Consider the following 14,507-nt stretch of genomic DNA (forward strand, 5'->3'; position numbering starts at 1 on the left):
TCTTCGTTTCTACGTTGGATACATATCGAGACAGGGCGCCGTTACTTGCTTCGCGCCCTCTTGTGCCCACTTATTACTAAGAGTTTAGTTCAGAATTACGGTGACTTCACGAATCTGCCAACCGTTTGTACACAGCGAATGGGCTCATCTACCAAAAGTGGTAGCAGCCAACCACATTGCCATATGTTTTTACGTCGTTCATACGTGGATTGTAATGAACGAGTCTACAAGTGTGACTACTTTGATAGGAGGAAATTCCGTATATATTGTGCAAGATCATGTCGTTCATATGCAATTATAAATAACTACATATCACCGATATGGGGTCCGATTGGCTTATCCGTCAAGTTACTGACTGGTGACGTATGACACACATTGTACAATAAAGGACGCGTATAAGGGTTATGCGAGCTGCTGGTGAGGCAAAAGACCCTTTTCACCCACGTGACTAAATATAAACAATGAATACCACCACGTGTGCACCGCCTTGGTCACGGCGATCGCATATATTCCCACGGGCAGCTTCAACCACGTGCAAGCGCTCGTGCAAACGCTGCATGCTTGACTATAGTTTATCTTGTATAGATAGATTACCATCACGGCAACGCTATGTACTCATTACCATCACAACACATCTTATAGGTCCAGCACGATCGTCCCTGGAAAAAGGTTTCTAAGCCAGACATGCATGACGTCACTATGTAAAACTCTCGCATGAATAGAAAACCGTTTACAGCACAAGTATCTACCTTTAAGCATGTGAAAAAACTCTTGTCGCCAAACTGCCACAATAGCTAGCTAGTATAGTAGTATACCATAGTTGAACCAATTACGGTCCTGAGTTCGATTCTCTTTGAAACTGCTTTTTCCAGTACTGTATTTCTTCACCAAATGTTTTTTTCAGTTAAAGGAAAAACGGTGCAGTCCGGGACCCAAGAACCTCATAAGTGACTGTACTAAAAAGCAGACGATACAAGTAGGGCCTACAGTCACTCGTCAGAGTGATTCTAGTCTACAACTTTGCAGTCCTGTTATTGAATGGCATTGTTGCAGACAAATAGGCCAGAAACTACCATGGCAGACCAAACCTGAAATCTCGATTTTCATGCTAACAATTTTTTTTTGCTATCAGAGCATTTTGGAGGGTTTATAAAAATGGCGGTTGGGAGGTACCAACAAGACTGCCGTCTCTGAGAAATTTGGACATGCTCTCCCCAAATGGTATAATATTAAGTGATCAAACTTGGACGTAATTGTTTTATTTTCTAGAACATCTGTAGGCCAGTTTGTATCTGTATATACGGCAAAGCGTCCAGGGTAAACATCACTTCAAATGTGTCCCTTGAACCACCGAAAACTAAAACAGAAAATGAAACATGAGGAAGTACGGTAACTTGATGCGTCTGAACACCCGCGTCTGTGAAAATTTTCTCGCTTTTTGAAGTGGGCGTATATCGACCCCAACGCCCTCAACATAACAGTGTTGGTAACAATTTCGTTCTCAATGGCTGTGATGGGTTGGATACCGAAGAGTCAGGCGTCACAAGACAAGCATGTGGGGACAAGGTGCTTCCGCATGTCAAGATGCAATCCTTTTCAACGTAGTTAAAAACCCGCTGAAGTAACTTCCCGAGTTGTAACGCAATCTGCCGGAGGTGATTTCTTCCAACTTACTGTTAATTATGCTGGCGTGGTCTTCAAGGTGTACTATGCAGTTTAAGCAGTTTAACTGGCAGTAGATGCACTGATAATATGTCACAAGAAATATCGAATTCTTCAGCAAGTGGTCGAGGTCATCCAACGGCGGCCGATGGAGGGAACGTTGGTCTTCAAGCTTCGAGTAAAAATGGGGATGGAGTTTTAGATGAGGTCAAACTGGACGGAGTCAAATGTAAGAATAATTATTGTGTGTAATTTTTGAGGATGCACCAGAGATTAAGTGGCAAAAGTAAGCATTGCTTTTTCAAATTGGATGTACATGTACATACAACATGGGCGCCGTTAAATATATTCGGCCAAGGCCTTACTGCCTCGTGCCCTATCAGCCTACCAGCCTACGGACACAGTCAGGTAGGCCTACTAGTACAAAAGTAGTAGGCCGGGGTGCTTCCTTGCCTTGTGTGTCACTAAGTCACAGTACAATCAGACCATAATATCCACCATTTGTTTAAAAATCAAACTATTTGCTCACTAACTCTGTGATACTCTGTGTGACTTAAGGAGACAACTTAGTTTTATATGGCGCTAGGCCTATCATGCCCATGGGGTTTTGGAATCGAATTTTTGTGGTGAAATGGTTCACAGCTGTAAGAAAGCTACATGTACTAAATAAAATTTTCCCCCGTCAGCATACCTGCTTAATTTTTACCTCCCAAAAAGGAAATAACAAAAGTTTCAGAGCATGAGACGGAGTACTTTTGAAAAAAAAAATGAGATTTTTGCTCAATTTCGATTTCAAAACCCCATAGCATTACAATGCCTTATAAACCCTGTCTCCTCAAAGTCACACAGAGTTAGTGACTTACAGTTCTCGAAGTACATCCATGATATCAGGCTGATGGGCCATGTTACCGTTTTTGGAGAAGTCAAGGGGAATGAAATCGTGTTTTTATTCCAGAGAAATCGTGTTTTTAACCAGATAAGTCATGTTTTTAACTAGAGAAAAGTACCTACCGTAAGCAACTTGTGATCCTGGTGCCCTGCTGTACCCATACACTGTACATTTTAATGTGTAAGGCCAATGTCGGTGACCATCTTCAGACATGGGCCGTACATGTATGCGTGAACAGCATGTACCGTACCCTGTACATATACGTACATGTATGTACATGTACCCTGTACGTACCCTGTACATGTTGTATTTATCCAGGGCTGGAGTATCCAACACAAGAAATGTTCGGATATGTTCAGTGCTGAGCTTACAGAAATACCACATGTATGCCAATATCAACAGTTTAAAGAAAAAAGCGGTTTAATTCTCTGTAAATGATTATTCCAGCGGCATTAAAATTCGACACAATTATATGATGCAGTGTACCAGTAGATGTATGTGGACATTTTGTTACTTTGAAATGTAAACTGCTACTTTGAGCCCATCCAGTTTTGCTAGCTCTGTACTTGCCTTGTGCATGTATGGTACCTGTAGCTGTAGCTTAGTGTCAGCGTGAAATTTGAGGATCCAGCCTACCAGCACTACGAAATTGGTGCTGCTTACAGCAAAATAGGGACTACAGAACACTGGTGTCTCGGGCCCATGGAACAGTAGTCCCTAGGGCCTACCATGCCTACAGGAAATCGGTGCCTATAAGGGCCTGCAGAACACATAACTGTGTCCAGCCTGTATTATTATGTACAAGTTGAAGGAGGTTACTGGTATTGATTTCTCCTTCAAAGGCACTTGAAGTAGTCACAAAATTAATTCAGTTCAAGTTTGCAGTCTGTGCATGGCTGTGCACAGTTCTTGCCTATAGTATTGACTGTACATAGACCTACGTTGAGTTCAGGTGGCCTCCCCATTGTGACTTTGTATGGTACCATACCTGCTTTTTATATCCTTTCTACTTCAAGGCAACAAAGGTTTTGGCAACACACAAGATGGGGTTTCATTGGAGATCAAATGCGTCAATCAGATTGTCCACAAGCAGTATCGATTTTCCGATTGTTTCTCTCTGCGCGCAGTTGCTTTAGGCAATAGGTATGTGCTACTCATATCAAATACACGTGTACCGCGTAATTGATGCAACAGGCTGGCAGTCACACGTGCATGCATATTTGTACACTTTTGGAAATCCAAGAAATTCATGAACCTTAAAAAATGATTTAGAAAATGAACATGTACAGCATGTAAATACCGTATCTGAGAAGGGCATTGTAAGACAACACAATTACAAGCACATGTACATGTACCGGAACCTGTTTGTACATGTACCGGTACATGTACATGGAGCTGGTACTTGAAATACACGTACAGGATACGTGTATACAGGAGTGTGATATGTCAGGATAAATTCCTGCATACTGAACATTTGTAGCTTTTGCAGCAGTGTGTTGTAAATTATCTGTTTTCAAGGCAGAAATCTCAATCCAGTGCTCTTGTTGTACTGTACATACATGTACATGTACAGTTCTGTGGAAATGCATTTATAAATGTAACCAGGGTATACCCCTTTAGGTCTGCGATTTTTTCAAAAATACATATGGGTTTTGCCCTTATACTGATATACATGTTTGGAAATGCTGTACCAAAAACACTGTACTGTACATGTACCGGTATGCACTGTCCACATGTACATGTACACATTTGGCCACACATCAGTGAATTTTATTAATCACTTGTCACACCACACCTTCATGTACTTGTACATGTACTAAGTACCGGTACATGTACATGTGCGCTGTTGTGAATACCAGTACAGTGTACACACTTGTAGTCAATTTCAAAGCCAAATGCATCCAATTTCCGTACAAGTGCCTGCGTACATACATGCTGATGTGTGGTGATTGGTACACGCACATGTACTCCCATTAGTTGTATGTGCCACATCGTGGAGAGTCCACACATGTACATGTACATGTAGGCATGTGTTTAGATTTCAAGTTAACCCTAACCTTCCCCAACCACACAGAATTAAACAGTAGTAAAGTGTTTAATTCTGCGGGGATAGGTCTGGTAGGCCCAGACAGCTGGCTTTTGCATTCGGTTTGGCATATCTCAGAAAAACGAAGTCCAACAGCCTCTGTGCATAAAGTCCGATATGGGTGTTTAATTTTGTGTGAATGGGGAAGGTTAGGGCCAGCAACCCTTCAGGGTTAGGGTTAAGGACATATTAGTCCAGCGTTTTAGTACATTGTATGATGTATTGGTCAGCGTAACCTTCCCCCCTCTCCCATTCATTCTCCATTCTTGCGTACAACACCATTATTTTGCCTACAAAACTGATTAATGGCGGTTGACTGACACGCCCCCCCCAACCTTGCATTGGCATTGTTCTACCGGAACCTACATGTACATGTATAAAAACAGAGCTCAGGATTACAGAATTGCAGCTTCATCTCTCTCTGTGGCTTCCTGAGTCGTGACTTCATGAGTTTCCAGAGATTGCTGTTCAGCTATTTTGATCAATTTTTTGGTGAACTGCAAAAAATATGATAAAAAGTTTAAAATACATGTAGTTACCTATTTTTTTATTTCATCTGAACATCATACCAGTACATTATACAAGAAATAATGGTATGCATACCAGTACATTGCAATGGACAATTCCGGCCAAGTATTAATCATGCATGCACACTGTACTGTACCATATGTTTCTACGTGTACAGTGTACTGGTATATGGTGCATGCCTCTAACCCGGTAGGGTGTTGGCGACACCAACAACGAAGCAGAAATTGATTAGGAGAATAAATGCAAGCATATACACTGTATGTATGATAAAAAGTAATCTATGATACCAAATGCAGTATGCCTAAAACATAGATTATTGGAGCTGCAGTACATGTACACGTCTACATACACTACAAAATGCGTATATTTGTATTGGTACTTTGAAATCCTCCAAACATGTGGCCTACATTTTGTAAATTTGTTTAATGTACACATGGTAAAATGACTGCATGGAGAAAGAGCACAGCTGCATACTTTAATATACTGCTATAAGTTTCAACCTCAGGTTTAGTGAAACACCGTGTTTTGAACAGAAATTTTTACGTACCAGTACATGTACATGTACCAGTATACCGGTTCAGAAAACCAGACCCATATAGTCGATATGATTAGCTAAAATTGAAATTTTGTACAGGTCAGTCCACATGGAACAATACATGCTCATCTGTGCAGATTTACATCATGTGGAAGTATTTTTGCTATCAAGATAAAAAGTCCACAGTTACACCAGCCTACAGCCCCCAAAATCTGTAAGGCTGATAAATGGATGTCTGGAAGATACGCGAAACAAGACTGACATTCCATCTGGCCGGCATGCTGTCCCTGTCAGATTAATGAGCCAGGGTAAAAGGACTGGAGAGTGGGCAAAAGAGGCTGTGTTCCTGCACAGTGCCTGCCCTTTCAGGCATATCAGGTACTGCGGCAATACGATGTCAACCAATGCGATGACAACCAGGTAAATCATTACGAACACAGCGATCACATGGGGGAGAAAGTGATTCTTTGAAAGTCGCCCAAAAGGAGGTGTGTACATGTATGTCTCTGAGGCTATTTTTTCCGTTGAATCTTTATAATATTTGCTTGGTTCCAGATGTTGTGTGTGTACCTGTAGGGACTTGTACATTGAGTGTAGACTTTTTTTAATGAGCTTGAATGGTTGGGAGGCCAGTGAGACAGTAGTGATGATTGTACCATATGGTTGCAAATTGTGTTCTAGTTCATGGGCTGAGATTTTCTTGAACATTACCAAGTTATTGGCAAAGATATATTTGTTTTTGCATCTGAGTGAAATGACTGTTTACCCAGTTTATACTGGTACAATTGAATCTTTTGTTTTAATGGAGTGTTACTGTGAATTTGTTTAATGTGTACATGTACATGTAGGTATTAAGTTACCCGGTATATGTACCTTTTCTGCACCATTTGAAAATGCTACTGTACATCTTGAATCAAAATATTTGAGCCACTTTTCCTGTAAGTGAAATTTTTGCTCTGTACACGTACATGTATGTACATGTAGCTTTATTGAGTATCACTAATCATAACGGTATTTGTTTCACCTTACCTTCATCATGCCACAAACTCATTGTGATGTGACAAATGTCACATTTTTATGTTTTTTGGAAGTCTGGCAATTTACAGTTCAATTTAAATTCATGGAACTTTTTACTGTTCTTTCAAAGGCTATAATGTATCATTGTAAAATGTTTCAGATGGGAAATGATGTTTTGGTGCATTGATATGCATTTTTTTGTGATTACGGATAAAGAGCAGGTGTCTGTGTCGAATTATCTACAGGAATTATGGAATAATTTCATGCATGTGTACCTCCGGTTTTGTACCGTATTAAAAAAGTCAGGATGTACCGGTAAATGTACATGTATGATCTCTTGCACGGCAAAATGGTATAATCATAAAAATTGAGTCATTTGTTGCATTATGAGTTGTATACCTGAATGTCCTGCCCGTGCCCGTTAGGCAATGATGTACATGTATGTGTACACACCAAACAAAATGGATGAGGAAGAGTTTTGTTATTAAAATAAGGTGAAACTTGCAATATTTTATGACATTACACGCATTTGTGCGAGCAGAGCATCTAGCCCATGCAGTGGATCATCCATTTTTTCAGAAATTGTTTTCACAAGCACACAAAAGTACAGTAATGTACACTGTACACGACGTGTACATGTACTGTATGCTTGGAGGATAGGTGTTTGACAGTCCGAGTGCCATTTTCATAAAGGGTGAAAAATGATGATTGCCGATCATTTTCTTGCAACATTCGCAGGAACAGGAGGGAATATAGGGAGAAGTTCTGTATGTTGATACATACCGGTACTTATCTATACCAGTCAGTGTTGTATCTGAGACCTTGATGTCTGAGACCTACTCCTTCAAGACCAAGACCAGGACTTTGAGACCAAGACTTTTGCAGGTCAAGACCGAGACCACAACATCAGAGACTGAGACTAACCATAAACCAATGTTTAGTTTTTTCCAAAAGGTAAATAGGGACAAACATATGGCAGTACAATTGAGTAAAAAAGACATAAAATGAAAACATTAGCATAAAAACACACACACAAAAAGGTCAAATATTTTGTTAAAGAATGTCTCAGTTCTGTATCAGTGATACTGCTCTACTTTTACCTTGGTCTGGTCTTTTTCAACCCGAGAGTCCCAAATGATATGTGAACATTAAAACAAATATCCTTAGACTGTTTTTTTTTTGAGCAAAATACTGGAAAACAAATATCCAAAAAAGATGTAAGCCTACCGTAACGAAACTACTAAAACAACACGCACTACATATAAGACGGAATGAAAGCACTTTCACACGTGCCAACAATTCATAGCGTGCGCACACACAGACTGGTTCCCGTCCCGGCCCTATGTTCAGCAGGAGACTACATAGGGAACAGGAACCAGTCTAGTGTGCGAATTCCGCTACTCAAAACCTCATCTCTATGGTGTCAAGCAGCATGGCTACTCTGGATTGGAAATAAAGTAACAACTTAGGACAAGGTTTCATCATGCTGCATTGACTAGTCTTCATTCCAGCATCAATTTCATTGTTTATTGCAAAAAATCTGAACATCATGGTGTTGTATTTATATCAGTGGCTGAAGATTTGACTCAAGCGGAGGTAATTTTGCCTTTTGCAACCGCATGCGTGCGTGGTAGCTAGATGCGCGTTTTGTCATGGTCTCGACTGGTCTCGAGGGGGAGACCCGAGACTGTGGCATCCAAGACCAAGACTGGTGCTTTCGAGACCGAGACCGACCTCCCAAGATTGAGACTTTGACAGGGCGAGACCGAGACTGCAAAAAAAGGTCTCAAGACGGTCTCGAGACAGAGACCAGGTCTCGAGACCTACAACAGTGATACCTGTACATGTATACGAACAATATACATCATGGTTTTAAGGTTGATTGTCAAAAGTACTTGTAGCTCTGGGACTTTTAGAAGTTGACAATCTATTTTCTCTAGGAGAAGCCGAAATAGACCGCATTATGTAAACGTGTACATGTTCCTCATGCATACACATGTGTATATTATATTGTTGAGCACAAGAAAATGTTGTCAACATTTTTTGTGCATGTGCATGTAGCTTATTATAGCTTTTGGCAGGGTTGGGTTTTTTTTTTTCATTTAAAACAAAGAAAATCTGATTATATTATTTTAGTCTTTTTTTTAAAACTGAAATTTGATTGTTTTAATTAGATGCAAGTTGGCATTGTTGAAAGCAAGCAAGTTTAGCTGTACCTGTTAATTATTCTCTTATTTTTTTTGCAACGTAATACAAATGGGGATTTAAAATAATTGAAATCACATTTCGGCAATTACGCATGTAATAATCACCTTCAAAATTGTCTAAGCCCAGTACATGTTTGCAGTATATTGGTGCTGCACACACCACCTGTAGACAGTTCCTTCAGAGATTCAGATGCCAAGGGTGAAGATCCAGTTTTTAAATTGGGCTCAAAGGTTTATTAAAATCAGAGTTCACAGGAATTTGTCAACCATGACCTCAAAGGTAAGGACCAGGGAGTGAAAAAAATGCTATCAACCAACATGCAGTGTACGGTACATGTACTTTACATGCTTCAGAAAGCTGGTGCTAGTAGTCTACCTTGATCTAATATTTGCAAAAAGCAGTCCTGTTACAGTAGGTTTGTTAGTGGTCCAGCTCCTTTGTAATTTATAGAGTTGCAGCTTTGTTCAACTGGTTTTGGATTCACTGCATGATGACCAACATTTCTAATCCTGATAAATGCATGTACTTGTAAAGGTAAAAGATAGATCTACCTACACTGATACTTTATCATATTAATCTCAGAGTTGGACACTTTAAATCAACTTTCATCAAACGATTATTAACCATTTACATTTACTTTAGTATTATTATTATTGGTCTATTAAAAAGAGACTCGCGCAACCTAAAAGGCTGAATTGTGGTCTATTTATGAACAGAATGCCAAAAAAATAATCTAAATCAAAGCAAAACTTCCTATCAACCCATCAGATTATCTTAGTTTTATAAGTACTGACGGGTTCACAGAGGGGTGTGCCATTTAGAATGAGAAAACCTGGGGGAAAATACAAATTGGTTGAACAACATTTTTGGCCGTTTCAAAAACGTTTTACAGTGTTGATTTAAATCACAGATCTAAAAATAATCATATGAATCACAATTAAATCATTGGTTTTCATCAAGGTGATTTAAATTGACCAACTCTGACGTGTAGTAAATTGTTGCCCAGGTGAACCGGGCGACAGTCTAGTATGCTTGAACATATGTACCTGATGTGTGGTTCCTCGTGCACACTTACATGTACATGTAGTTGACAGCAAAAATAGCAACTGACATGTGATAATTACTGGACCAGTGAGAATTAAGCTATGAAGTACTTGTACATGTACAGTAGAGTGAGTACATTTTGAATCCAAGCCCAGGGTGCGGTGGTAAGTTCCCCCAAGGGACAAAAACAATATTTTATTTGAATTCATTCTGATGCATGATGAACTGTAGGATTCCTCTTTTGTGTTCATGTGCATGTACCGGTACATGTACATGTTTGCACTTAAGCCAGGGGCCAGAAAAAAATCGTGAAAGAGAAGTAAACTTCAGTTTTACTTGTGGGAAGAAAAACCACCATTACTCTGTCTGAAGCCATTGAAACGAATAGAGACAGAAACTTGAACCACATGGACATACATGTACATGTATGTACCTGAATGTGATGGTAGTACATGCCAACTGTCAACCTGGATGAGATTCAAAATCAGAGCAGGTAACATGAAAGTACATGTACATGTACCAGTATATGTGCATGTGTAATACCACAGTACTGACCTGGATTCCCATGTAACATTTGTACATGTTTATACAACTTGTAATATGTTAAAATCATATTGCTTTGATTAATGAGCAATATTCTAATACCTGTACATGTACATGTTTAGGGTACATGTACATGTACATGTACATAACGTGTATATATCAGTGGTACATGTACATGTACCTGTGAATTCATGTACCAGTAGGTATGACAGTGTGAAAGACTAAGTTTTTGCTGGTTGTATTTTTTTCATTAATTAAAGAGTCCATATCTGTACAATGTCACATTCAGTACCTCCACATACATAGATGTACATGTACATGTATGGGTAGGCCTACAATGTAAACTTGTTTGCATCTGTGGATTATACATGTGCTGCTTTCCATTTCTAGATTAGTAAATTTATAATGAATAGTGATTTTTTTAAGTTTGTCCGAACAAATGGTGATTTTTAAATTGTGTCATAAATTTGTACTGTACATGCATGGAGCCTTTAACCTGAATTGATCTGGTTGGATTTATATTCTGCAAATCATCATAAATTCCTGGACAATTTGGTACTATGATCTGAAATAAAATGATAAAAAGCTGTTGACATAATTTGACTGTATTGATCCCCTGGGCATTGATTGTATGCACCATTGTGATCAACTTCTTCATTGCAAACAAATAGTGGCATAATTGTGAGGACAGGCTGTAAAAACACCAAAGGCCAAACTTTTATCATGACAAACTTTGCAACTTGTGACAGACTAGCAACTGTACATTTATATTTTTTTCCAAGCATCATTTCTGTAAGATCTTGAAAGAACCAAATGTTTCATAAATTAACCCTAAAAAGATCGTGAAACCTCCAACTTAGAAATTTGTGAAAATTGTATGGTTGCATTTACGTTTACATGTAGATGCAATGTGCAATATTGGGAATAATATGCCATTGTTTACAGTATCTGTTATCTTTAAGGGCAATAATTTTTCAGGATTCCAGAAAGGGTCTTACAAGTTACAACATACATTGTACTGATAACTTTAAATTCTTTGGAAATTTGGCACACGTACAGGAGCATTTAGGTCAAGTATGCCTGTTTGATTTGACGAAGAAATGCTGAGCACACGTTCACCCATTTGCAATTCAAAATACCTGCAGTACAGGAAGAGTTTTTGCAGTGCTAAAACACCTAACACCTAACACTACAGGGCAAGTTCGGGCACGAACTATACATGTAGCTCGACCAGTAGTCAATTTCTTTTTAACCAAAAAAGCGCATTCGCAATTCAGTTACACTCAAACAACTCTAGTCGGTCAGTTTCTTAAAATCCTATTGTTACACTCATTTCACTGTTGGCTGTGATTTTCGCAGCATACATGTACATGTCATTGAAATCTTGTACAATTATTTTCATGTGAATAGATCCCTCTGTAATGATAAATGAAATCGGCTATTGATAACCAACAGTGCAACCATACCCCTGGGCCTCGTCCCATATGGTCAACTAGATACATGTACGTGTAGTTCAACCATCCATCGTTTGGGCAGTGATAGTTGCAGTGTAGATATGTTCAGTGCAGTTGTACAGGTAGTTACAGTGGGATACTTTATATGTGTATGTAACACCAGTTGCTCTCTCACAGGGCGGTGAACAAGCTCTTATGTGTATGTCTGTCTTCTTCCATTTCCATTTCCATGCAGATCATACACTGCTTTGATTAATGCTGCATCATCACTAACACAGACGCCACTGCATCTGCAAACTGTCACCATAAAGAGACTACATCTCAGCTTCATCCATTCTGTCTGTCCCTGCACCCCAAATTAACCAGGGGAAATATTACAAATGCAAAACGCTTTGGAAATGGTAGCCCTGTGGTAGCTTACACAGAAGTCCCGGAACACTGCATGTAAAGTGAGAGCAAGCGAGGCATATACCCCGAGGGGGATATTCTCTGATGGAGGAGGGTGAAGAGCTCGCCAGAATCAGTTCAGGTACTGCCAACAAGAACCATGGAGGTGGGTCCGCTCAGAGCTGCCCCGTGCTGTAGGTCAAAAAATGGGGTGAGGAATGGGGCTGTAATCTCCATGCAATTAGGCATTGGAAAAGTGTGGCTGGTTTGTTACTGTTCACGAAATAGACGTGCCTGATGGTTAATGCATAGTGTACAATGTACACTTTCAAATATTTCACCAATAGGGTCTGTCACTTTCAAGTGGCTTTGGCCTGTGGTAACACATACTGTATGTCTACAGGGAAAGGACAAACAGCCAGAGTGGCACATCCAGAATGTTCGGGCAATGTCTGAATCACTTTTTGTATGGCTGGAAATAATACATGTGCCTAGATCGAAGCTGCTATATAGCAGCTACAGGCTCTTCCCATGGACTTGTGTATCAGCCATAGCCAAGTAGTCTTGAAATGGCTTCTCAGGCTTCCATTAGCATACTATCGCTGCAGGTGCATATGTACTCACTTATACACTCCATCATTGCAAAAGCCCCATGGCTGCTCCAGAATTCCCTTTGAGACCATGCATTTTCATCAACAAGTGCCCCTGCCTGAGGGAAAATTGCCTTGCTCCTTCATCAGAGAGCAAAGACCCAAGCCTTTTCACTGTGTGTCTGGGAGTACACATTGCCACTTGCCCTGTTCAAATGCCGAAATAAGTTGGAGTCTCACAGCTGCTTTAGAATCTGGTAGAACTTGTTTCACCTTTATTTACTGTATTCTAGTAGACATGTAGATTTACCTGTACATTCACTTGAAATGTTGAATTACTTGCTGAACAGTTGTCATGCTCTGCCCAAGTTACCAGGTAGTGGTTTCTTCATTTCTGACTTCAGCAAAGCAGTGTCCTCTAAGCTCTAATATGTATTTTTCTATGAGAACGGGAGGAGGGAATTTACACATTTACCATGTACATGTACCGGTACACTCAATCAAGGCCTTTTACAGAACTGAATTTCTTTCATAAAAATGGGCAAGTGGAGAAACAGATATTGTCAAGTTTTCTTTTCTTTCTTATCTTCGCTTGCTAGTCCCTTGTGTTTTCAACTGTCCTCATATCTACATGTACATGTATGTATATGTATATTGAAAGCTGTGCAAACTGTATGAATTGAACAGAAGGTCAGCAAATTCATTGCACCCTGTTGACATATGCTATTTACCTGCACTACATTCATCAAAGCTGTGGAGCTATTTATAACCAAGCCTGCTCCGCCAACCCAAGTTTTAGTTCCAAGAGAAAAATTTAAGTACAAGTGTTTCACCGATATCCTTGCAAAGCATACATTGCACATGTATTGATACTGGGACAGTGTCAAAATATCAGTCCCAGTGGCAATTCTGACAGCTGTTCCCATATCTCTGTTGTGAACATTATGCTTTGAGAAAGAATAATGTTATACACAGCGTTGATAGACACTTAGGGTCTTGCCTCTGTTGAACAACTTACCAGGAATTTTGATAAAGCTGTGTTTACAAATGCAGTGTACATGTACAATTTATGTATACAGCACATGAACTGTACATATTTGTAAAGAACACAAAGGCATTTTTGCTTTTTCCATTCTCTTTCATTTCTAGTTTCATCAGTTTGCTTTTGAGCATAAATTTTTTGGATGTTTTCCATTCTCCAGCAACTGCTTTGTTGGATGAGGACCAGCCCAAGAAACTGAGTGGCAAAGCATGGGGACGAATGGGGGTAAGATATCTGAAAAAGAAGTAAACACATACATACATGTAGCTTGTCAGAATGTAAAGTCCACTTGGAACTTGCAGCCATAGTCTCTGTACCCAAAAAACACAATCTCACCAGCCAATTTTTTTTTTATTATCGTCTATTTTGTGCCTTTGTGTAATTATCATTTGAAGCATCTGTAATTGTGTGCTTAAAAATCCAGGTACTGTTCACATGTACATGTACGTGCGTCATAAAATTTTTAAATTGCGATTTGCATGCAGATACATATGTGCACCAGTACTTTACTCTTGACATTTA

At 39.5% G+C, this 14,507-nt stretch overlaps 1 protein-coding gene across 5 annotated transcripts in view; it reads left to right on the forward strand.

The window, feature by feature from the left end:
• The first annotated feature begins 1,545 nt into the window (after nt 1-1,545).
• The window catches only part of LOC110990178 (solute carrier family 15 member 1-like), a 37,092-nt gene continuing 24,130 nt past the window's right edge, over nt 1,546-14,507 (forward strand). The window contains exons 1-3 of one of the 5 annotated variants that reach the window (XM_022255059.2): nt 1,750-1,891; nt 12,202-12,519; nt 14,146-14,210. In XM_022255059.2, the coding sequence (XP_022110751.2) occupies nt 12,459-12,519; nt 14,146-14,210 (126 nt within the window). In that variant the 5' untranslated portion in view covers nt 1,750-1,891; nt 12,202-12,458. Of the gene's footprint in view, nt 1,892-6,010; nt 6,199-12,201; nt 12,520-14,145; nt 14,211-14,507 lie in introns of those variants that run through there. The other 4 variants (XM_087133970.1, XM_022255075.2, XM_022255052.2 and 1 more) reach the window with 4 other exon arrangements.

This window comes from Acanthaster planci, linkage group LG03 (assembly GCF_054643075.1).
Source record: "Acanthaster planci isolate LZ-2023a linkage group LG03, COTS_SCS, whole genome shotgun sequence".
NCBI lineage: Eukaryota > Metazoa > Echinodermata > Asteroidea > Valvatida > Acanthasteridae > Acanthaster > Acanthaster planci.